Genomic DNA, 25,886 nt, shown 5'->3' on the forward strand with positions numbered 1-25,886 from the left:
CGTGTAAAAACACGCTGATTCCCGGGCAGTCCGTGGGTCGGATTTAGAAGTCAGTTGGGCTGGTTTCAGCCCCTGGGCCTTAGATCGCCTACCCATGTCTTAAGGCATTCTCCATTGCTACTAACATAAGCTGCTTTTCAGCAGCTACATAGTTTTAACTGGTGGTAAAGGGCAGAATGATAGGGAAGAGTAAGCAAACAAGTGCATTAATGCTCCCCTTGCGGCTTCAGGAAGTACCCTGCACACCCTCACCCCACGGAGCCTAATCAAAGGAGCTGGTGTGATTTCAGGTGGGTTTGGGAAACAAACAGTCGGAGCAGATGACGCTCTCCTTGTGCAGGACGTTCTGTTTTCTGTACAGATGTCCTCTCTATGTAAGGGGGTGTGGGGAGAGATTTGAAGCAAAACTTAACTGTTGCATGCCTTGGTCGCCTCTTGCTCCTTCAAGCACTCCTTAACTGCAGCTGCTGAGAATGGGCTTCTGGATATTTTTTTACATTGAAATCCTCCCAACAAATTGGACAATACAAATGTCTGCTTGATCCGGTTATAGTGGTACCTCGGGTTACATATGCTTCAGGTTACATATGCTTCAGATTACAGACTCCACTAACTCAGAAATAATGCTTCAGGTTAAGAACTTTGCTTCAGGATAAGAACAGAAATTGTGCTCCGACAGCGTGGCAGCAGCAGGAGGCTCCATTAGCTAAAGTGGTGCTTCAGGTTAAGAACAGTTTCAGGTTAAGAACGGACCTCCAGAACGAATTAAGTACTTAACCCGAGGTACCACTGTATTTGCAAAGCTCATTTAAGGGGAGAAACGTATTCAGCTATCCCCAGGCGATTCTTATCTTTCAAATGCACCGAGAACCATTGTACCATTTCTGGGTTTTTTCTCCAAGAAGATGCTCAATGGTGATAGTTTGGGTGTTGCTGGTTTTTTGGCTGCTTTCAGTTGATCTATAAAACGTATGTGTATAAACTGCAGTGTTTTGCGGGGCTTTTTAAAACAGAGAATCCCTGTCAATTCTGCAAAGAAGCTGTAGATGTTTCAAAAGCTTAAATTGGGTAAGATCTGGCTCATGGAATAATTACTGAATCATGCCTGCTGAACTGTCCTCTGCTCGTATTTTAGTGCATTATCACGTAATTATACGTCATGCTAGTGTGCATTTGCCCCTTGAAAGACAGACTTGAAAGAAACAGATCCTGAGTCTGGCCTGGCTGTCACTCAGGAATACTACAGCCCATAAAATCTCACGGCAGGAGAAATTGCCTCCCTTCTGCCAATTACAGTTTTTGTGCTTTTATTCTCTCTCATCACTTGGAGCAACTACAGTAGTTAAAAATTGAATTGCTCCTGCATTATTATTATTATTATTATTATTATTATTATTATTATTATTATTATTACACAAACATCTCTCTTTTTATATACCTACATTTAAAGGGTTTATCTAATGTTCAGCAGTGAGTTGACATGTTGTAAGTGAATGACATCATAGGAAATAGATATAAGGAAAGAATTATATAAACGGGACCCACTCAGCTGTGGGCTGCTGTCACGCTTACAAAGTTCATTTGAGTGTGGGGCTGGAGGGGGCATTTTGCCAACATGAAGCAAGAAAAAGGTGTAGGGAGCATGGATTAGCTGGTTGCCTCTGGCTTCATGTTGCATCCTCTCACAAGAGCAATTTTACAGCTAAAAGCCTAAATCCTTGTTTGTTTGTTTGCAATGGGTCACAAGTTGATCCTGAAGTGGCAAAAAAGGGAGGGATGGCTCCTGTTTTAATATTAAGCACCATTTAAACATTATTTAATGCATCCTATTATTTTGCAATAGCAGACATGATCACGACTTGCAATTGAAAAATAGGTGTAGGGTAAAGACAGAAAGAGTAAGAAAATGGGGAAACAAGTGCAAATAGGAAAAATATTTGATTATGTCAATTACACTCGGTTTCTGTTCTTGGGTGCTTCCAGACCTGAAGTTTATTGTGGAATCAGTACTGCTTACACCCACAAGCTTTTTGCAGTGCCCACACAATGTTGTTGCTGTCAGAATGTCTGCCCATGCTGCTGATCCCCCCCCCCTCCGGCTAACCCAAATTTCTCCTTACTACAGAAAATTCAGTGTGGAAACACCCATTTATACAGCTGAAGTTGTTGGCGGTGTTAGAAGCTTGTTAGCACATTGTGGGGGGATTGTTGGGGGGCAGTGACGACTTCCATTTGCTCCCTATCTGAGCATTACTTAGCCATGTTTCCAGTGGCCCCCAATACCCTTATCTGCACTCATTAACACCTGCCAAAGACACCCCCCCCAATTGTGGAAGATATTCTCTCAAAAACTCCACAAGGTAGAAGTGGGGGAGATAGTAATCACAGTAAATGCATTTGTCAAATATTAAATCAATACAGACATCTTGCACAAGGCTTCTGTTGTCACTGCTGCACTATTCTGCACAACCTCAGCATTAAAACAATTTCTAAAACCCAAATATCAATGTATACTGCAGCATCCCACCAAAAAACCCAACCCACAAGCCTCCATTTTGCCCCTTGTGATACAGGAAAACTGTTCGGATAAGGCTGGTAACATTTGTTCATGTGTATTTCATGGGGATTTTTAAATGGTTTAGAAGGTGAGTGTGTGAAGTACGGAAATACTATTTTCTATTGTTTGTGTTGCTCACAGGTAATTGGGCAGTGGGAGTGTGGGGAGAGAGAACGATGGAGGAGACATTCAAAAACCCCAAACCAGCCTACATACATTCTGTCATGCTTTGTTCACAGGTCTGGTCAGCAAGTGGGGGAATAGCAACAAATACAGTGGTACCTCGGGTTACATACGCTTCAGGTTACACACTCCACTAAGCCAGAAATAGTGCTTCAGGTTAAGAACTTTGCTTCAGGATAAGAACAGAAATTGGGCTCCGGCGGCGTGGCGGCAGCAGGAGGCCCCATTAGCTAAAGTGGTGCTTCAGGTTAAGAACAGTTTCAGGTTAAGAATGGACCTCCGGAACGAATTAAGTTCTTAACCCGTGGTACCACTGTATTATGCTTGGAAAATATGGCAACCTGTGGAAACCTAACATGCAAAATGCATGCACAGGGGAAAGAATTCATCTGGACCTAAGATTCCTCACCCTTGAGCTATAGGAACTATAGGAAGCTGCTGTTGGCCCATCTAGCTCAATATTGTCTACACTGACTGGCAGCAGCTCTCCCGGCCCTGCCTGGAAGACACCAGGAATTGAACCTGGTACCTTCTGCATGCAAAGCAGTTGCTCCACCACTGAGCTTACAGCCTTTCCTCCGTACTTCCTGTGAATATTTTTTTTTCTCCTGAGATTATAATTTTGTGCTCTGAATGTTTGGGGTAAAAGTACAGGTTAGATCTAACTGAGTAGCTGGGGAAACCCAGCCAGATGGGTGGGGTATTTCTTCTTCTTCTTCTTCTTCTTCTTCTTCTTCTTCTTCTTCTTCTTCTTCTTCTTCTTATTATTATTATTATTATTATTATTATTATTATTATTATTGGTACTACTGTCACAGCAGATATGACTGTGCTGCATCTCATTCCCAAGCTCTCCTCTAGTGCATCAAATGATTCAGGTGGTGTGATGTCAGTAATCCTGAGAACTTTTCCTGCCCTAAATGCCACCAACAGTGGTGGGGGAATCTGGCAGTACAGTGATTTGTTTGTTTATTTATTTCATTAAATCTGTATGTTTATAATACGGCAGGGGAGGGGTATTCTTTTTGTTGTTACTATGCTATGTGTTTTTTGTTTTTGTGGACAGAAGTACCAAATATTACGGTATATGGATAAGTACAGGCTATGATCTCTTAAGAAACTCTAAAATTACTTTTGATACTTCATCCTGAAGCCATTAGTACTGATTTTCAGCTGAGTATCATACTGCTAACAGCAGCAAAATAGTGTATTGCACAAAAATGGAAAAAGAAAGACCCCCCTACCATAACTGATTGTTTAAGGAAAACTTGGCAATCTGTGTTAATGATAAAACTTACAAATGAGAGAAACACAATACATAATGATAAAGAAAACAAAATTAATGAGAGGTGGGCCTTGTTTTTACATTTCTGGAGTGACAAAGTATCTGTCAACATTTTCCCTTTTAATTTATTTATGGTCCTATGGAGTTTTGGTTATGTTGTCCTGCTTCCCTCTTCATATGCCATTTCTTTTCTTTTTTTCTATTTCACATCTTTTTTCTTTGTTTGTTTCTGTTGCATGAGAAGCCAGGCTGCTAATGTTTTTTGCTACATATGGTTAAAACAATTTAACATTACTAAAATTTAAAAGGAGAGGAGGAGGAGGAAGAGCCCTGCTGGATCAGGCCCAAGACCCATATGGTCCTTCGTCCTGTTCTCACAGTGGCTGCCCAGGTGCCCGTCGAAAGCTTGCAAGCGGGACCTGAATGCAAGAACAATTTCCCCTCCTGCAGTTTCAGCAACTGGTATTCACTGCCTCCAACAGTATTTGTCTAATACTGTATTTGTCTAATCGCTGCCCCCCACCCACCCAAGAAAGAGTCCTAGCCCCAGTTGTATGCATTTTGAGCTGGGCTGCCCCAGACACTGTTGGGCCTGAGGGGGTGTGTGTGGATGTGCTATCCTTAGCCTCTCTTGTTGTTCCTCCTCTGAGAAAGAGGACAAGCATCCTGGGTCAAAGGGTCACGACAGAGGTCGTCGGAGCACCTCTGGATCAAACACCAGAGGCAATAACTTCCTGTGGTTGGTGGGCCCCTTTCTCTCTCTCTTTCCCCCACCCCACCAACCCGCCCTGCTCCATTCCTCCAGTGCGGCCTGTCTCAGCTCCCTTGATCCTGCGCTCTCGCTTTTGATCTCTGTGGCATGGGTGTGAGGCATCTAAGGATTGCTTGTGATACGCAGGCGTGGGGCAGGGGGAGCGTCCAACTGCACTACTGCTGCTGCTGCTGCTCTGTTAAAAGGCCCTGTTCCTTCTTTCTCTCTGGACACAGTTTCTTCCCTGTGTTTATGAAGTTTTTTACACCAGTGGAAGAGACCACAGGGGAGATTTTGATGGATTGGAGAGAAGGAAGGTGTTTGATGTGAGCTAGGCTTTGCCTGGGAAATCCTCTTCCCGTCCCCCATTCTATTAATTTGTAACTAATATCCTCCTATTACAGTGGTACCTCAGGTTAAGTACTTAATTCATTCCAGAGGTCCGTTCTTAACCTGAAACTGTTCTTAACCTGAAGCACCACTTTAGCTAATGGGGCCTTCCTGCTGCTGCCGTGCCGCCGGAGCACGATTTCAGTTCTCATCCTGAAGCAAAGTTCTTAACCCGAGGTACTATTTCTGGGTTAGCAGAGTCTGTAACCTGAAGCATCTGTAACATGAAGCGTACGTAACCTGAGGTACCACTGTATATGGGGCCCATCAGGCTGACACCACTCAACTTTGGCAAGTCTGCAATTTCAGGTCCTCTCAAATTGCTGTATTTCTCCCTTCCTTCTCCTCCTCCTCTACCCCCCCCCCAGAGCCCAAAGCAGGTGGTCTCTAAACATGTTCAGAGTGTCTCTCACCACTGAGAAGCCTGATGAAGACAAACCAAGCAGCTTTCTCACAAATGTGCGTGGATTTTTGCTTAGGGAAGTTCTCAACAGTAATTTTAGTCTGACTTACCATCGCTAATGTATGCAGCTTCCAGCCTGAGAGCTTTGATTCTGGCAAAATCCTCCTTTTCTTTGCACTCAGGAGAGCGTGTGTTTGAAAAACTCTCTTGAGCAGGAATTGGGAACCAATAGCCCGCCAGATGCCGTCACTCCAACTCCCATCAGCCCCAGCCAGCATTGTCAATAGTCAGGAGCGATGAGAGTTGTGGTCCAAAATACTTGCAGGGCACCAAGTTGGCAAAGGCTGCTTTCTGCTCCCCAAGCCTTCTCCTTGGGTTTTACGCTGCCATGGCTATCTGTATGTTGTCAGGGGCAGATTGAGGGGCAGGCGACTCAGGTGCCTGCCTTGGCTGCCAAACTCGGGGGAATCCTATCAAGGACTCTCTGTTCAACTATTTACTCAACAGCTGAAACAAAAATAGTACAAACCTTCGTTTGACCCACATGGGCAACATTGCATTAATGCTTTGTGTGTTTTTTGATTCGTGGGAAAATTTACGATGTGGCTGCCTGCTCGACAAACACTGTGTGTGTGTGTGTGTGTGTGTGTGTGTGTGTGTGTGAGAGAGAGAGAGAGAGAGAGAGAGAGAGAGAGAGAGATTTGCACACTAGGATCTCAACATCTTAAATGACAGGGATAAGCCACTTGCGCAAATCATGCATCCAAGCCTGAAAATGCAATTTTAAAAATGAAAGAGTTCAAAAAGTTGTACGAATGATGGAGTGTGTGCATGTGCAAGATGCGTCTCACCTGGGCCATCATGTGCTCTGTGGCTGGTCCTGTATGCTCTGTCTCTGCACAAGAACAGAATGTGCTATTGGGTGTCATATTTAAGTCCCCAATAATCTCTGCTCTTAAGAAGTCAAGTTTCTAGCTTTTATTGTTCATGTGTGTGCTTTCTGGCAAAATCTCGGAAGCTCAGAGGGATTGCTGAATCAGCTCAGGGAGTGGGGTTTCAGTGGCTTAAAGCTCTCTGCTTCTCCTCTATCTCTTGCAGAACCAGAACAAACGATGAAAAATGCTTTTAAAAGGCAAGGGAAACGAATGCAGCTGTGCAAATTTGGATGTTGAGTGACAACAATGCATTGGTGACACATAAGGTGGCCCTTTTTGCTCTGGCGGCAAAAAAGATCAGGAAGAAGGAATTGGATAAAATAGCCATAAACTGTAAGGGGGATTCAGAGGACTTAGTTGCCACTCAATAGTGTAGACGCGGCGGCATCCCTGTTCCTGGATATCTTGCACTGCCTCTCTACTGTTTTTATTTGCAGGTGGCTGAATTATATTTTAAACCAATTGTGATTGTGTGGAATTGTCATGGGCTTTGACTAGTACAATAAACTTATTTTGAGGTGTGTAAATTAAATAAATTTGTGTAATTAATGCATGTCATGGAATCTGGGCTCAGGCTTCCAATTCTCCCTTTTTTTTCACGGAATGCACTCAACACACACTTTGCACCAGGGCTGTCCCTATTACAGTGGTACCTCGGGTTAAGTACTTAATTCGTTCCAGAGGTCTGTTCTTAACCTGAAACTGTTCTTAACCTGAAGCACCACTTTAGCTAATGGGGCCTCCTGCTGCCGCCGCACTGCCGGAGCACAATTTCTGTTCTCATCCTGAAGCAAAGTTCTTAACCCGAGGTACTATTTCTGGGTTAGCAGAGTCTGTAACCTGAAGCGTATGTAACCTGAAGTGTATGTAACCCGAGGTACCACTGTACTACTCCAGAAAAAGAAGCTGTAGTCAGAATGAACCTGCAAGTGTGGCTGCGTGCATGCACAAACACCCCAGTGTTTGCTGGCAGTGAGGCTTTTGTGTGCCATCCTCCAGTCTGGTCCCATTAACAGGAGGACATTGGTGGTTTCCATAAGCCACTTCTTTAAACGGGACTCCCGGAACAAAAGTCATTCTCTGGCCCTCTGCAGCTGAGACATGAGAACGGGGTGGGTGGGGGGGGAGAGAGAGAGAGAGAGAGAGAGAGAGAGAGAGAGAGAGAGAGAGAGGCATCAACTTTGCAGTGGAGCAAAGCTGAATCTCCAACCTGCAGGTACGTTGAAGCTGTTTTGTTGGCTGATAACTCTTCCTAGCAACAGACAGCACACACACTTCTCCCTGGGGATTTATTTTAGCTCTACCAACTGTTATATGTAGTGCTAGACTTTCTTTTTCTTTTTCCATCACAGCTCTTTAGAAGCTTAACAGCAGCCAACAACAGGCTTTCCCAGACAGCTCTGTCCCCAATCCCTTAGCAGGCTATATTGCTACTTTCCCAGGGGTCTGGAAGGAACCCAGCTGTAAATATGACGCCTTTGATTTAAATTAGCAGCAGCTCTCTTGATGAGAGACAGATAGACATATGCTGTCTATCATTACAAGGATGTCCCACTTTTCCTGCAAGCAGCTCAAGGTGGCATACGAAGTTCTTCCCATTTTATCTTCACAACAACCCTGTGAGCTACTTTAGGCTGGGGGATGTTGCCTGGCCCCAAGTTGCCCAGTGAGTTGCAATTTGAACCCTGGTCCTTTTCCAGTTTACTCCTATTAGCTAAATTCATGGAGGTATGTCTATCAATGGCTGTCAACCATATTCTTGTGTGCACGCCAATCTCTGAGTGCCGAGAGATTTCAGGGGTGCTGGCGTATACCTCAGACTTGGTTTCCTTAGAATGGAAGTCACTGGAGAAGGCGGTGTCTTTGTGATAATGTGGTTTTATTTACACACAAATATACAAACAGCATAAGATGGAAGGGCTCACAGCACATCAACCAGATTTTGCTCCCCCACCCCTTAGGTTTGGGGAGTGAGATGGTCCCAAAGTCATAGTCTTGGAATTGGCATGGAGAGCATGTCAAGTTGTTCTCCAGCCAGGTGAGAGGAGGGAAGACCTGCTCCCTTTGGAAAGCATCCCTAGCTAGTCATTCCTATGACAACAAATATGTACTTGGCCAACTCTTTAGTCATGCAAATAGGACTTGGTTAGGGCCATTAAGAATACAGACTGGTGTGGCCATTTCAGCAGGTTTCTCCTTCTGCTGGCTTGAAGTGGACCCAAAGATGACACCCAAACTGGTCCTCCCATCCTGTAACGATGTCCAATCCCCAAGTTCAGAGGCACAAACTGAAGAGCAGGCTGTAAATTATAGGCCCGGCTTGTGTGCTTGCCAGAGGCATCTGACTGGTTACTGATGGAAAGGCGATACTACTAGCTGGACCATTGGGTCAATCCATTCAGCAGGGTCCATCTAATATCCTTGGCATAACTCAGTAACATCGCATCTGTCTTGCATGTGGAGAAGGTCTCAGGTTTAATCCCTGGGCATCTTTCTTCAGGCAGAGCTGGATAGCGGCTGCCAGTCAGTGTAGAAAGTACTGAGCTAAAATAGATCCAATGGTTTGACTCAGTGTAAGGCAAATTAATTCCTATGTTTATATGATGGTCTTTGGTTATTGATTGTGCATTGTGATTAAGTTGATTGTGTCAGCTTTTATGTGGTAGGAAGAGTTGGAGGTGCCCTCTTTTTTGTATTTATATTTTTGCTGTTTTTATTTTAAATTTTGTATATTTTATGTATCTTTTTTGTAAGCTGCATTGAGTCTTCTTTTTTTTGAGATGGTGCCTGCAAAAGATACTCCCAGGGTAGAATTTCCCCCGTGAAACCCTCCTGACCCCTTCTTTGGAGGCATTTTGGGTGCATAGTCTTTTGCAAAGCCCTTGGACAATGCTGCAGTTCATCACAGTCTCTTACATTTTCTGGCCCCTTAGCTATGAATTTCAGGAGGTGGGAACAGGGTGATCTGGTGAAACCTGGGGAGAGTAAACGTGGAATTTGCTTATTTAATTAAGGACTTCCCTAATTCCCACCCCCTTAATAATCTAAGCACTGGAATGCTAGGCTGGTTAATGTATTTATCCAGGCTAAGTTAGTTGAAATTAACTCCCACTTATATACATGAGATAAGTTCAACATCTCTAGGGTTGAGGAAGAAATTCAATTCAGTTTGCATTTAAAGGCGAACCTACCAAATTCTCGCGTTCTGAAGCAATGTATGGTCAGAGTAATGTATAAGAAAATGCACATTGAGGGGGTAAAGTGTGCACAAGAATATATATAATAGTAAAAAAAGAAAATACACAAGTGCAATACACTGTGGAAATAGCATTGCAAAAATGTGCATTATAGGCAACATTGCATTAAAAATTTGTTAATTGAGAGAAATTTGCAGTAAAACGTCAATGAATTTTCATGAGCATGAAAAACCTTGTGTGTCTGTGAATGTGCGAATTGATGCAAAGTGCGGGGAACTGAATTTAAGACTGGAAAAATGGGAAACTGGGTGAACTAGAATTGACAGTGCCTTCCTTCTTTAGCCATGATTAACTTGGAACTAATTTTTTAATGATTGACTCGGATGCCTTTTAAGTCTGAATACAGAGCCCCAGATTGAAAGGTGGAATAAAATTGTTGAAGACTGCCAACTTGAAGAAAACTTAATTGATTAATTGTATGGTTTTTAGTTGATTGATCAAATGAGAGGTGAAACTAGGCTTTATTTAACCTCAAATACCCAGTTTGGCAAAAAAAAAACAACAACAAAACCCAGCCACACATTTGCATACAGACACTCACAGACTGGGAGCTTTAATGGCGCCCTTCTGGAGGTTTCACCTGGAGCAAAAAAAATCCAGCAAAAAAATCCACATAAGAGTGGGGAAATACCAAGGAAATTGGCTTGGGTTTTCTTTGTTTTTGGATCATGTGTCAACCCTGTTGCAATGCGACACCATTTGCTCTGTGTGTGTGTGAATGAGAGAGAGAAAACGACTCTCCTCAGAAGGTGCCTGCTACTCACATTTTTGTCAGTTCTTGAATAAAAATCATAAACAAAAAACAGTGTTACAATTGCACTGAGCTCAGCAGCAGAACGGTAGAGCTTTGCATGCAGAAAATCCTAGATTTCATTTCCGGCATCTCCAGTCAGGGCTGGGAGAGACTGACTTCCTGAGACCTTAGAGATCCTTTGCCAGTTAGTTGACAATACTGAGCTAGATGGACCAGCAGCCACTCAACATAAGGCAGCTTCCTATGGTCCTAACAGGGGAGAAAAGCCCTGCTGCATCAGACCATTTATGCATCCCTACCTAGTCCAGCATTCTGATAGGAGCACAATAGCTCTCTTGACACCCCCCCCAGGAACTGGTATTTTACCTCTCCTCCCGGAGGTGATAGCCTTGTCCTCCATAAATTTATCTGACCACCCTTTAAAGTTGTCTGTCCTGAATCCCCCAGCCTTCAACTCGATCAGATGACCATGAGTTCTTATATTAAGGAGAGAGACAGATCCGATAAATACTTCAACCCTAGTCATAAACAAAGCAGTCTTGTCATTTTTTTAAAAGGCCTTCAGTGGTGTTGGAACACCCTTGTTGTGGCTAAGAAGAACAGTACATACCGGGTTTAAGCTGTGCTGAGGTGGCTGTGGTTGGCTGCCGAAGGCCGAATCGGAAAGTCTTCTGGGTGAAGTGGCAACGGGAGATGTTGCTACCAAAAGGCAGCCAAGGTAAAAGTGAGTTTTGCGGCAACCCTTTTCTGGCAATGGCCTTGTAAAGCTCAGAACTCCTGCGCTGCCCTAACCTGTGGTGATGGGTGCTATGACAGGTAATCTCAGTTTCATGTGTCTAGCAGGGATGTTCATCAAAGAGTCAAATGCCCATGACTATGTGCATACAGTCATACCTTGGTTTTCGAACAGCTTCGTTCTCGAACGTTTTGACTCCCAAACGCCACAAACCTGGAAGTGAGTGTTTCAGTTTGCGAATGTATTTTGGAAGCCAAATGTCCAACGCAGCTTCCGATTGAGTACAGGAAGTTCCTGCAGCCAATCGGAAGCCACGTCTTGGTTTTCTAATGTTTTCGGAAGTCGAACGGACTTCCAGAACAGATTCAGTTTGAGAACAAAGGTAAGACTGTGCCATGTTTAAAGCACATGATGTCCTTCCTCCACAAGATTCCTGAGAACTGTAGTTTCTGAAGCATGCTGGGAGTTGTAGCTGGGTGGGAGAGTTTTGCTTGCAGTTCATGGCTAGCCAGAGAGAAGCACTCTGTACATGCTCAGATGAACTTCCTGTTGCTTTGAATACTGGAGAGTGGACCCCTGGCATTTAAACAGATTTCTAGGTGAGTAAGTTCCAGTACTGAATCCTGACCTAGATGTACTCTTCATGATCCCCTGCAAAGTGGATGAACTTTTTCACATAAATCGGCTGTGACTTGCCCAGCCTGGCTTAGCACAGGAAGCAGAACTCTGTCGCAAATGTGTTGCTAGGATGGTGCAGTTAACAGACATGCTTAGCATAGCGAATCAGTCCCAGCCAGCATGCTCAGTGGTCAGGGATGATGGCAGCTGTAGTCCAAAAACATCTGGAGGGCCGCAGGTTTCCCACCCCTGCTTTAAACTAAAGATGAGCTGAAATGAAGGGAGGGCATCTGGTTTGCATGCTGCTGCAGGTCAGTGTAGACAATACTGCGCTAGATGGACTAACTTGGTCTTGGAATAAAGCAGATTCTTATGTTCCTATCCCAACTTTTTACTGGCTCCCTCGGCCAGTAAAGCAAGATGAGCGCCGCAACCCCAGAGTCAGTCACAACTGGACCTAATGGTCAGGGGTCCCTTTACCTTTACCTTAGGCCTCGATACAGGCCCTTCTAGAGAGCCAGTGTGGTGTAGTGGTGTAGTGGTTAGTGTGTTAGACTAGGACCTGGAGGACCAGGGTTCAAATCCCAACCTAGCCATGGAGCTTGCTGAGTTACCTTAGGTCAGTTCCAGTCTGTCTGCCTAACCTACCTCAAGCGTTGCAACAAAGGATGGAATGGGGAAAGAGAACGATCTTCACCACCTTGAGCTCTTTGGAGGAAAGATGGGATATATATGTACAGAAAAATAAAATACAGAGTGATTCCCAGGTATCCATGCCGGGCCTCTTCTAGTAGGCTTTCAAACTTCCATTCCAGCCGCTTTGATCATATATCACCTGCCGTCACCTCAGCCCACCTGCCTCTTGCTGCGGCTGCAGATTACGGCTGCCTGAATTGCTCACCTTTTAAAGGAAAGAGAGGCAATTTGGGGAGAACCCAGTCTCCAAAATGCCCTGTGGAAGAGGTCTGGGCTTGCCCGGGCCCTTGGAGGCCTGGTATGGTCAGCATCGCCGCCAGTGGCCAAGAGGCCTTTGGGATGTTCTCTCATTCTGAAAGAATTCCCCCCACTTGGTGGGTCTCAGTGGTGTCTGTCTCTCGGTTTTGGAAGGCTCTGCAGCTCCCTCTCTCTCTCTTCTCCCCCCACCCCCCTTTGATCTCCTCCGAGTGTTTGCCCAGTCGATCAACCCAGACAGGGTTAGCGTCTGAGGTCAGTCGCTTTTCCATTCCAAACTCCCAGCCCATCGGTGAGAGGGGAGGAGATTCCGGTTACACCCCCCTCCTTGCCTCTCTTTTTCTGCTCACCCCAGACACACACCCGGGAGAGCTGCTTTATAACTCTGTTCCTCCCTGACCCAGGAACTTAATTTCCCTGTTGATGTGCTCGCACTCTCTTTCTCTCTCCCCAAGGTTGTTCACCAAGCCATCTTCCTTTCCTAGAGAACCTTCTTCCCCTTAGCCTCTGGCCTGCTGGCTCCAAAAGATCCAGCACTTTGCCATTTGCCCCTGGGCCTGGATTTTATTATTTTTATTTTAAAAAAGAAACTGGAAGAGAAGGCATTGAGTGAAGAGAAGAGGAGGATCAGGAGGGCGAACCCCACAACTGGATGAAGTTCGAGAGAAAAGACTGGGAGCCCCACTTGCTGGTGAAACATGGACCTTTCCCTCTGGACGGCTGCGCTTTAAGTGATGCTGCTTTTTGGAAGGCCTTGTGTCTGGCTGCTGGTGGCAGAAGGCAGAATGGACACTGGCTCATCCAGGACAGGCGATAAAATGAGGAGTGTGTGCTGGGGGGTGTAAGAGCGGAGGGGAGGGAAAAAAGAAGAGCTTTCTTTGGTTTCTTGTTATTTCCCCCTCCTCCTCCTCCCTTCCCTTCACCTTCCTCTCCCCACTCTCTTTCTCTCCCCCCCCCCCCCAGCCGCAGCCTCCTTGCAAATGTGATTGTTTTGTCTATCACACAAGGCAAAAGTGGAAGACTCTTCCTGGGTTTTGGGGGTGGGGGAACACACACAAAAAAAGGAAGGAGGCGCAGCAGTGGCTGGCAGGAGCTTGGTGGCGCGGCTGGATGCCTTTTTGGACTTTCCTCGGGAAGGGCTCGAAGCGAGAGGGCGGCCAGCGACGGCTCGGAGGAGAGCAGCACCTTCGCGACCCCATGCTGCCTTCACTCATCCTGTCTCTGCTGTCTCTCCTGGCAGAAGGGGCCAGCCTGCAGCCAATCAGGATGAGCCACCTAGGGGTGTGCCCCAACCAGCTGAACCCCAACCTGTGGGTGGATGCGCAGAGCACCTGCGAGAGGGAGTGCCAGGCCGATCAGGTGAGTCGGGGACGCTGTAGGTGAGCTCGCTCGCTCTCTCGCCCATCCGCTTTGCGAGAGCTTCGGCGCGCAGTTCCGGGCCTAACCAGCAGGGGGTGGTGCTGTGCTCCCCTCGGGTGAAATGCCCTTCTATGGCAAAAGAGTAATAGCTCAGCCCGGGAGGTCGCATCGCTCAAGGGTTTGTCACCGAGGGAGGCTTAGGAAGGTGCCTCATCTGAAAAGCGCAGGAGTGGCTCCCCTGCATTCGGGATCTCTAGGGATTCAACCTGGGACCACCTGCATGCAAAGCAGATGCTCTGTCCTTGAGCCACAGCCCTTCCCTGGTTTGTAGGCAGAAGGTCTGAGGGTCAGCGCCTGGCGTTTCCAGTTAAAACAGTCCCCGACAGGCATCGCTCATTCTCAACTCTGCTGAGACCACTGCCAGTCAGAGTGGACAGTGCTGTCCTAGACTGACCAATGACCTGACACAGCATCAGGCAGCTTTATATGCTCAATAAACTTTATGGTGCAGCTGAGAATCTGGCTTCCCTCGAGTTTTTTCGTTTTTGTTTGTTAAGACCTTCTGTTAAGAGGTCTGGAAAGAACCCTTATCTGAGACACAGGAGGGTCTTGATAGACCCAGTGGTCTGACTCAGAATTCAGCAGCTTCCTATGTTCCTTCTCTCTGCCACCAAGGGCAAAGGGACGGTGCCTGCATTTACTCAGCACTCTGTACGTGCTCAAAGGATCTATTTTATTTGCTTCTCTGGATGCTTCAGAGATACTGCAGATTGTTTGGCTAATAAGCCTACATCATTTTAGGATTATTTTTCCATTTCTTTTCAGAATCTACACACCTTCCCTCTTTTGCATAAAACTCAAAACATCAATGTGCCTATGTATAAAAGTTGCAGCTGTAATCAATTCTCCCTCCATTTGTTTTGGGGGTTTTTGTGTGTGTGTTTTTTGCGCACCTTCTCTCACACACAATTCCCAGATGCAGGATGTCTGTTAGTCTAGATGGGTCACAGAAATAGGGGTGTCTAATCAAGTCATTGGGGCAAGTAGTACCCCCTCTTCACCTAACGATATGTTGTGCCCGTGGAGCAGTACAGGGTGGCTGACTCCTGAAGTGGTGACAGGTTTTTGGGTGCCAGTTAAGGATGGCAGAATGGGAGAGAGAAACAGTTTTGACCCATGGGACACAATCAACCACGGAACTCTTATGTGCAATGAAACTCGTAGGAGCTTTGGATGAGCGCAAATGATATTTGCACAAGAAAACTCGCTAGTGCTAATCCTTCATGGCTCAGTAACAGGGCACATATTTGCACACCAGAGAACTCTGGTTCAGTTCTCCAGCATCTTCAAGTTGGGCTGGGAAATTATCCTGTATGGGAGCCGGTTTTAGACAAAGCTGAGCTAGATTGACCCATGGTCTGAGTAAGGCAGCTTTTGGTGTACCTCCAAGAAGGAGATCATATCTTGGGTCATCCTTGACCAAATGCTGCATTTCCAAGGGGGTGGGCAGTGGAGGAGCCAATGCTCGTGAATGTCTGCATGAATACATTCCAGTTTGGGAAACTGTAACATTTTGCTCAGCCTTAGGACTAAGCCGAAAGGCTGGTTCACATTGTCCCCTTTCCTCCTCCATGTGAACAGCCAGGGTCATGGGAACTTCTGCACCTTATCTGTATGCAGCCTGCAGTGTACGTGGGTGCCTGCGTGCATGATAGTAGGTATATGCATAGCTCAGAATGAGCCAGGTGGCTCAAGGAGAAAAGGAAGTTGCTTTGTAAACCACACAGTCCAAGGGCAGTATCTAACAGTACTCCATCAAGTGTGGAAGTTGCTACAGTGTGCCTCATTCCCACACTCCTGAGACATGTGGAAGAAGCCAACATTGTGGCTCTTTCTCACACTTGCATTGCCCCAGGACAGGTGGCGCTGGCGTGGCAAGTAGACATGTCACTGGTGTTGTTAGTACAGCACAGGTGGGCATAGTGCCAATGCCCCTTGGGACTGGTGGGGTGGAGAGCAGAGAGGCAAATGGTAGGTGGAGCGCGAGCTAATGACAGGCAGTGTCAAATAATTCTCTCATGCACCCCACCCCATCCTCTCCTCTGCTGAGTTTTACAAGGGCAATGCTGAGACTCAGGAAGCTGATAGGCAGAACGACCCCCTAGATTGGTTCTAAGTAAGAGGAACAGTGGGAAAGGGCCAACTGAGAGGAGATATGATAGCCAATATCTTAAGGGCTGTCACATGGAAGATGGAGCAAGCCTGTTTTGTCCTGCTCTGGAGGGAGATGAACAAATGGCTTCAAGTTACAAGGAAGGAGATCCGACTAAACATCAGGAAGAACTTTCTGACAGTAAGAGCAGTTTGATAGTGGAGTGGACTCTCCTTCCTCTGAGGTTTTTAAGTGGAAGTTAGATGGCCATTTGTCATGGATGCTTTTGTTGAGATTCTTGCATTGCAGGGGGTTGGACTAGATGACCCTCAGGGTCCCTTCCAACTCTACAATTATCTGATTCAAAGAAGGCAGGCAAGCTGGGTGGGCAGACATAGGTTGGTGAGGCATTTCCCTGTTCACCCTAATGGAGCAGTACCCATTCATGCTAATGGTGCAGTCGCCACTGACAGATGGGAATGGTAATTGCTGCTGAGGGAGTGGAAGCCCCTGCATAATAAATAATAATAATAATAATAATAATAATAATAATAATAATAATAATTTATTATTTATACCCCGCCCATCTGGCTGAGTTTCTCCAGCCACTCTGGGCGGCTCCCAATCAAGTATTAAAAACAATACAGCGTTAAATATTAAAAACCTCCCTGAACAGGGCTGCCTTCAGATGTCTTTTAAAAATAGGATATCCCATGCATCGTCATCATTTTCATTATTACATTTGAAACCATTAAGGAGCTCAAGGCAGCACACATGCTTTCTTGCTCCCCCCCCCCTTTATCCTCACAACAATCCTGTGAGGGAGACTAGACTGAAAGAGAGAGAGAGAGAGAGAGAGAGAGAGAGAGAGACTCAATGGCCACCCAGTCAGCTGAGTGAGGATTTGAACCTGCATCTCCCCACTCCTAATATGACACAGTATAAACCATCACATAGGAAACAACACACAACATGTTTCCATATAGGAAAGTCTTTTTTTGTGTGAAGTGGTCCTTCCTTCCTGGGGAGGTGCAAGCGGTTGCTAGGAAACCAGAATAGGATCCTCCCTGACTCTGGCTTTAACACCCACCCTCAAATACTTGGTTAAGCCCCATCCTCTGCTTTTGCCATCCATCTCTCTTATCAGTCCCCCGCATAACTGGAAATTTATATATTTGCATATGTGATGGCAACTGGAGGAGGAGAAAGAGAGGACAGAGGGTGAAGAAAGAGCTGTGAGTGGAGGGAGGACTCTCTTCCCCACCTTTGGACCTCCTGGGAAACTCAGCAAACCTGCTGTACCTGGAACTGGGTGTGGAGAGTACAATTGAATGGGACACAGTTGTGGGTAGCCAGAGAAGGTGCCACCCACCTGCCTACAGAAAGCAAGTCTAGAGTGAGAGACTAGGGTGATGTCTGCTGTTTCCAGGAACTCTTCTCCCTGTAATACTTTTGTGGATGTTCTGAGAGTTTGTTTGGACCTCGGGTGAGAACCTGGAGGCTGAGAGGGAGGGTGTGTCAGAAGGAAAATGAACTGATACTGATTTTTAAAATATATTAGTAACTTTCTATTAATTTTTATATGCAGCTGTTTATTTTTTGTAATATTTTGATTAAGTTGTCTTTTGTTGCTTCAGTTTTCTATAAACTGCTTAGAAATATTTTTAATATATTAAGCAGTATAGAAATCAATCAATCAGTTTTGTCAAATCGTGGCTGTGCTACCTTGTTTTTGTCTGGGAAAGGAGTTGAAAAATTCTTTCCAATTAATCCCTCCCTTCCTCTCACTCCCTTGTGTGAGAGACCATTAAAAAAATATTTTTTGCTCAAAGTGGTAAACCGGTTCCCCCATCCCCACCCCAGTCAGGGTCAATTTCAGTCAAGCAACTTCATACGTGATAAGGAAGCAGCAATGCCACACCCCCACACCCCCACCCCGGTGAGAGCACAAGTACCTCAGAGGTAAAATTGTACCTCACAGCTTAGAGCATGGTTGGGGCTTGTGGTCCTCCAAACATTGTTGAATGACACCTCCCATCAGCCCAGCATGACCAACATGACCAGTGGTCTGGGATGATGGGAGATGGATTCTGACAACACCTTGAGGGCCACAGGTTCCCCAGGCCAAAGCCAGATCTAGGGGAGCGTGACTGGTTCAGTTGCACTGGGTGCAGATCTTCTGGGGCAGGTGCCGCAACTATGAAATGCAACAGGAGGCAAAGGGGCAGATTTTGGCGTTGCACAAGGCACCACTGAAATTTGAGGTTCCAAGGTCCTCCACTGACCAGGCCTGGTTAAGGGAACTGAAGGGTTAATGGAGCCAGAGCCAAATGAATTAAACTACAAGCAGAGCCACTAATTCTGGTTTTGTCCCCATCTTCCTCCTCCTCCTCCTCCTCCCCCTCCTCCCTGTTAAGTTCTACAGTGACAACACTGAGACTCAGGAAGGAAGAGGAAGATGACAGGCAGGACAGCTCCCAGGACTGGTTGCAGTAAGAATGCAGGCAGGTGGCTGCAGGCAAGCTCAGCTTGATGGGCCACATTCACCCTTATGGACCAGCCTGCACTGTAGATGTGTGTATTAGAGGCAGGTTGCTTGACAGAAGCATATATAAGCATATAGGAAGACTTTGGGATGCTGCTTCTGCTAGGTCACAACCCAGAGGAGGCCCGTAGGCCCCATCTGCACTATCTGCTTAAATCAGTATCACTGATTTTTAAACATGACTTTTAAACCGTCATGGCTGTTTAAAGTGGTTATGCTGCTGCTGTAATTGCACCGAGGAGATGGGGCCTTACACAGGCAGCTATGTATTTAGACACAGGGGCAGAGCGCAGGTGAAGCGGCCTGCTACCGGGGCATCCATTTTGTTCTCCCTCACACATTAGTTGATTCACGAGGTTAAAAAAAGAAAAAGGCCCTTTCCGCAAAAGCTGGGAGTTCACCAGGAGATGCTTCTCCTGTCTGAGCCTCTCCTGAGCTCGCTCTGTCTCCCTTTTTTGCTTCAATGGGATGCCAGAGGGAGGTGCTGACAGCCCTAGACAGGCCATGCTGCCTCATCCGGAGATGGGTGGCATTCTCTGGACCACAGACTTCCCTTCCTTCGAGCCAAATGATTCATCCCTGAACCTGCTCCAGTTCTCACTGAGGTGTTAAAAGGTTGGTGGGGGTGGGAACTGAAGGGTCCTCCATATTCAAATTTTTTTAGTCCCCCTTGTGTGCGGAGGATTACTCCATCAAGGCCCTTTCCTTCCTTGCTTGTTTCAAGGGGTTTGTGGTTTAGGACTCAATCCTAAAGTAAGATGAATGTCAGCTGAGGGGCCAATAGATGCTGCTTAACTGCTGCTCTGCCAACAGAGGGAGGCTCCCCCACAGAATGGCACTTAACATCACTGGCACACCCACAGAAAACCCTCAGAAGCTGCCTTATACTGAATCAGGCCCATTGGTCCATTTAGTTCGGTAACCTCTACATTGGCTGGCAGCGGCTCTTCAGCCTTTCAGGCAAGGATCTCCCCCAGCAGCACTTGGGAGAGGCCAGAATTTGAACCTGGGACCTTCCGCATGCAAAGCAGATGTTGAGCTATGACTGAGCTACTATGGTCTTCCCGCAAAAGCAAAATAAGATGCTTTATATTGAATCCATCCATCTCAGTTCTGTTGACACTGACTGGCAGCCGCTCTCCCGGGGTTCCAGGCAGGGGACATTCCCAGTCCTAACCTGGAGGTGCTGGGGATCGAACCTGAGACCTTCTACAGGGGTGGATGTATACGTGGTAGTGTGTATATGTGTGGAAACAGGGCACTTTGGGGGGCAAATGAGAGTCAGCAAGACCTCTTTGCTGCCCTTCGTGTTACCCCAAAGGGGCCCTCAAGTATGCCAGTCCTGCAGCTGGTGTAACTAATTCCCTCCCATTCACCACAACTTGTACGAGAGAAGCAGAATGTGGGGGTTAAGAAAAATCATGGCCACAATTTAGAGAAGGAAAAGGCACCGCAACACCACTCTGGCTGCAGTGAGCCAGCAAGGTTTTGGAAACCACCACAGAAGTGTCCCCTCAGCACCAGCATAGAATTAATTTATTTGCCCAGGTTTCTCCTGACCCATGAAATTGGGCCCTGGTTTACGTGTATGAAGCCCCTGAATCTGTTTTATTTGCTTTTTATGTTTGTTTTATTGATTTTAAGCTGTATGTTAATTGTTGTTTTTTGTTAGTAGTAGTAATAATAATAATTTATTATTTGTATTTTTCCCACCCGAGGGCAAAGCCTCATAAGGCTACAGTACCCCGCCCATCTGGCTGGGTTTCCCCAGCCACTCTGGGCAGCTTCCAACAAAGATTAAAAATATATTAAAATTAGGCTGTTTTAATGGGAGCTGATTTCATTTTGCACTTAGTGTGCACTCACTGCATACATATATATATATATATATATATATATATATATATATATATATATGCTTTCGTAGATTTTCACGGGTACAGGAATGCAGGTTTTGGTGTCTTCGGGTGTCTTCCCGTGTAAGAGTCGGGGTGTCTGGGCGACGTTTCGACGAGGTCTCACTCGTCATCTTCAGGCTGGTGCTTTCGGCTTCTTGTTACTGGAACAGAGCAGAATCTGGTGTTTGAGTTCCTATAAATACTGTTGAGGGGTGTGGTGTATAGCCTCCAACGTTCTGGGCAGGGAGGAAGTTCCTAGATTAGTGTGCCTTTTCTTCTTTTGTTCCTTAATTACTTGAGGGATATCTTGGGTGATTTCATGAGTGATATTCTGAATACCACTGGTTGGGTCATTAAGTGTAGATTAGTTGCTAAAGCTTTCGTGTCTTGACCTCTTGAGCTTGTGAAGAGTTTTTCTGAGAAGATGGCTGTGCTGCATTTAGTTGTGCTCTGGCTTGGCTTCGTGTATAGGGGCGAGCTGTGATTTTGTGCCTTGTGCCAGCCAGATCTGTGTAGGGATTGCAGGGGGGTGCAGCATCCGGAGGTGCCACTATAGTTTGGCTACTGGATGGAGTCTGTAATATGTCTGTGGAGAGGGTCTGGGTTTGGGTCTGGTCCCGCCTGCCAGACATCTGGAAATTAGCCCTCCCCACAAAAACCGACACCAGAACCAGAGGCACACAGAACGCCGTCACCAATCAACCACACCAGACCCAAACCCAGACCCTCTCCACAGACATATTACAGACTCCATCCAGTAGCCAAACTATAGTGGCACCTCCGGATGCTGCACCCCCCTGCAATCCCTACACAGATCTGGCTGGCACAAGGCACAAAATCACAGCTCGCCCCTATACACGAAGCCAAGCCAGAGCACAACTAAATGCAGCACAGCCATCTTCTCAGAAAAACTCTTCACAAGCTCAAGAGGTCAAGACACGAAAGCTTTAGCAACTAATCTACACTTAATGACCCACCCAGTGGTATTCAGAATATCACTCATGAAATCACCCAAGATATCCCTCAAGTAATTAAGGAACAAAAGAAGAAAAGGCACACTAATCTAGGAACTTCCTCCCTGCCCAGAACGTTGGAGGCTATACACCACACCCCTCAACAGTATTTATAGGAACTCAAACACCAGATTCTGCTCTGTTCCAGTAACAAGAAGCCGAAAGCACCAGCCTGAAGATGACGAGTGAGACCTCGTCGAAACGTCGCCCAGACACCCCGACTCTTACACGGGAAGACACCCGAAGACACCAAAACCTGCGCATATATATATATATATATATATATATATATATATATATATATATAGAATAAAGGCTTCCAGAGTAAAAGTAAGATACAAAACCACACATAACTGATTAATAAGAAGCCAGCCAAACCACCACCAGTCAAACCAGCCCCCAAATACAAAAATCCAGCTAAAACTCACCAGCTGTCCAATAATAGGATTACTCTGCCAAATAGTAGCAGGGTTTTTTGTTGTTAAACTTCTGGTTGTGAACTATTTTTTAATGTGATTTAATTGTTATAGGAGATGCCATTTCTTGCATATTTTGTTATTTCCGTGGAGTGGGAACTGCCTTGAGAATGGCTGCAGTTCCGTAATAGAGCATCTGCTTTGCATTCAGAAGGTCTCAGATTCAATCCCTGGCAGGGCTGGGATAGTTCCTTGTCTGAAATCCTTGTCTGAACTAGTTGGGCTGAAGTTGGACTCCAGTATAAGGCAGCTTCCTATATGCATATTTATTTATTGAATTTGAATTCATACCCCACCTTCCTCCCTAAGGAGCCCTTGGTGGCAAACAGTTACACAACTTAAAAACAAAGCAGAAACATTCTTAAAATGTTAAAACTTACAATTGAAAACATTCTAAAAGCAATAGCAGTTAAAAGCATACTTCCATCCAGCTATCATATTATTGTAAAGTTGGAAGGAATCACAAGGGTCATCTAGTCCAACCCCCTGCAATGCAGGAATCTTTTGCCCAACGTGGGGCTCAAACCCACAACCCTGAGATTAGTCTCATGCTCTGCCAATTTAGCTATTTTATCTCAGGATTACCAGGAACAGTATTCTTCAGCTACCAGATATGCTTGTGTGAACAGGTGTGTTTTAAAATTCTTCCCAAAAGTTAATGGGTGGAGACAGGCTCACCTCACAACAGAGGGCATTCCACAACAGGGGAACCACCACCGAAAAGGCCCTGTCACACCTAGTTTGGTGGAAAAAACGATGCCGATTCACTCAAATCTAAAAGTTCTGCTCCTCCTCCTCCTCTACAGGACTGCGAAGGCTTTGAGAAATGCTGCACCAATGTCTGTGGCCTGCGGAGTTGTGTGGCAGCCCGCTATGCGGACGGAAGCCTCTCCTCGCTGGAGCTGGTGCAAGAGGCCACATGCGAGAGCTTTGTGTGCACGCAACAGGGCTCGGACTGTGACATCTGGGATGGGCAGCCTGTCTGCAAGTGCAAGGACAGGTGCGAGAAGGAACCCAACTTCACCTGCGCCTCCGACGGACTCACCTACTACAACAAGTGCTACATGGATGCCGAGGCCTGCATCCGGGGCATCAGCCTGGCCGTGGTGCCGTGCAAGTACATTTTCACCTGGCCCAACACCAGCCCGGTGCCGATGGAGACCACGGCTCACCCGACGCCCGGCACAGGCACTGAGCTGCCCATACCGCCAGCCCTCTACAACAACCCCTTCCACCAGTTGGTCTATGTGGGGGGCACAGTCAGCTTTCACTGCGATGTGAGTGGGCGGCCGCGCCCTGACATCACGTGGGAGAAGCAGAGCGACCACCAGGAAAACTTCATCATGCGGCCCGACCAGATGTATGGCAATGTGGTCGTAACCAACATCGGCCAGCTGGTCATCTACAACGCCCAGCCGGAGGACGCCGGGATCTACACTTGCACGGCCAGGAACTCCGCCGGCCTCCTGCGGGCGGACTTCCCGCTGTCTGTTGTCAAGAGAGAGCACTCCAGAGGGGAGCCGAAGGCATCCAGCCCTCCTCAGCTCCCGCCCGGCGAGTGCCTGAAGGAGCCTGACAAGCAGGAATGCGAGGCCTACCAAGTCCGCTGGCATTTTGACTCCAAGAGAGGCTTGTGCACCACTTTCCGCTATGGTGGTTGTGGGGCTAACCAGAATCACTTCGACACCTACGCAGAGTGCCAACTGGCCTGTGTCAATAACGCCGTCAACCTCTGCACTCTCCCCATCGTGCAGGGCCCCTGTAAGAACTGGGAGCCCCGCTGGGCCTACAACCACCTGATGAAGCAGTGCCACTCCTTCATCTACGGCGGCTGCGAGGGCAACGAGAACAACTTCGACGGCAAGGAGAGCTGCGAGGACGTCTGCCCTTTCCCCAAGACGCTGCAGTGCAAAGCCTGCCGTCTGAAGAGCAAGATGGTGCCCAGCCTCTGCCGCAGCGACTTCGCCATTGTGGGACGGCTGATGGAGATCATCGAGGACCAGGATTCTGGCATTGCCCGCTTTGCCCTGGATGACATCCTCAAGGACGAGAAGATGGGCCTCAAATTCTTCAACATCAAGTACCTGGAGGTGACCTTGACAGAGATGGACTGGAACTGCCCCTGCCCCAACATGACCACCGAGGACGGGCCCCTCATCATCATGGGCGAGGTGCAGGAAGGCATGGCGGTCCTCGACCCCAACAGCTATGTCCGGGCCGCCAATGATAAGCGGGTCAAGAAGATCCACGAACTGCTGGAGAAGAAGACGTGCGAACTTCTCAACCGGTTCCAGGACTAGCATGGGCGGCAGTGACAGCTGCTGCTTGTCTGTGGCAGAGAAGGGAAGGCTGACGTCCCTTTCCCCAAGAGACTCTGCTCTCCTTTTCTTGTGCTGTGCTGCAGCTATGCAAGGACTGGGTTGGAGACTGGCAGGACAAATCTGGCGCTCCTGGAAAGCCCATGAGCCTCCAAGTGGGTCCAGAGTGCAGAGGGGCGAATCCTTATTCCATGCCACCTCCACGGACCTGCCTCTCATTTTAAGATGTTTTCAGTTATTATCACTACTGTTTCAATGAGCTCCATTATTGCTTGTAACTACCTATTGTCTGTTTTTGTGTGTGAGAGAGAGCTGTAATTTATCTGCGCCTGTGACATCCCTCCAGCCCAGACCATGTGGAATTAATAATAATAATAACGAAAAGGAAATCCTGTGTTCCTTCTACACTGGAGGTTGTTCTCTACCAGCCCCTTTCTTTCCTTTTGTAAAAGCAAATTCTGCTTTTAGCCCAGTGCTACTAGCAAAAAAGGTCATGAGGACTAGCCTCCCATCAAATAATGGCAAAGGGGAGGGGGAGAAACAGGCTTACTGTAGCCGGATGCGGGTGGGGAGCAGAGTTTGCAAAATGTGAGAGGGACCTTCCTAAGGAAGGAAGAACAATTGCTAAAGGAGAAACAGAAAGAGACAACCACCTGTCCCAAATGTGGCTGGATGAGGAAATTAGATCCTCTTTGGCATTGATTTGAAGTGCTCATGTGGCTATTCCACTTTTGGACTTGTTCTTAAGGCAGGGATGGGGAAATTGCCCTCCGCATGGCTCGGGATGGTGGATGTTGTAGTTCAGCAACATCAAAGAACTGAAGGATCCCCAGCCTGTCTTAAAGCAATATTGTCGGTCTACAGCAGTGCTGGCCAAAGCAGAATCGCCTCCCCGTCACAAGCAATCCTATGTAGAGCCACACTTATTTGGACAATCAGTTTGGGCTTATTTAGCTGTGTGCAGCAATGGACAGAAAAACAACCACTTAAAGTCTGCAAGAAGCCTTTTCTAGTTCTACTCTGGGAGGGAAAATGCTTCTGATGACTGCCTGATGCTGGAAGCTCAAGAGTGGAGCGTGCTCTTGCTCTCAGGTCCTGTCTGAGTCTCCCTGCCTGGGCAACTGTCAGAACAGGATACTGGACTAGGTGGGTCATTTGCCTGATCCAGTAGGCTCTTATATTCAGAGATGGATTCTGGATCAAATTTTATCTTCTCAGGTTACATATTGCAAGGTTTACTCCTTTGTTATGTAAGCTGCTTTGAACATTATTATAACAGAAAAGTGGGGGTACAAAGATTTAATC

At 46.8% G+C, this 25,886-nt stretch overlaps 2 protein-coding genes across 2 annotated transcripts in view; one reads left to right on the forward strand and one right to left on the reverse strand.

Moving 5' to 3' along the window:
- The window catches only part of ABCA3 (ATP binding cassette subfamily A member 3), a 272,379-nt gene that overhangs the window by 117,830 nt on the left and 128,663 nt on the right, over positions 1–25,886 (reverse strand). The gene's annotated exons all lie outside the window — the stretch shown is intronic.
- WFIKKN1 (WAP, follistatin/kazal, immunoglobulin, kunitz and netrin domain containing 1) lies at positions 13,133–24,970 on the forward strand. The gene is made up of 2 exons (XM_082198971.1): positions 13,133–14,179; positions 23,070–24,970. The coding sequence occupies exons 1-2, from the start codon at positions 13,931–13,933 to the stop codon at positions 24,561–24,563; spliced, it is 1,743 nt and encodes a 580-aa protein (XP_082055097.1). The 5' UTR covers positions 13,133–13,930; the 3' UTR covers positions 24,564–24,970.

This window comes from Podarcis vaucheri (assembly GCF_965113315.1).
Source record: "Podarcis vaucheri genome assembly, chromosome: 14".
Lineage (NCBI taxonomy): Eukaryota > Metazoa > Chordata > Lepidosauria > Squamata > Lacertidae > Podarcis > Podarcis vaucheri.

Excerpts from the sequence above, each read along its gene's own strand:
- WFIKKN1 (XM_082198971.1), top strand. The coding sequence starts at position 13,931 with ATGCCTTTTTGGACTTTCCTCGGGAAGGGCTCGAAGCGAGAGGGCGGC. Across the intron at positions 14,180-23,069 it reads GGGAGTGCCAGGCCGATCAG|GACTGCGAAGGCTTTGAGAA; the intron begins GTGAGTCGGGGA and ends CCTCCTCTACAG.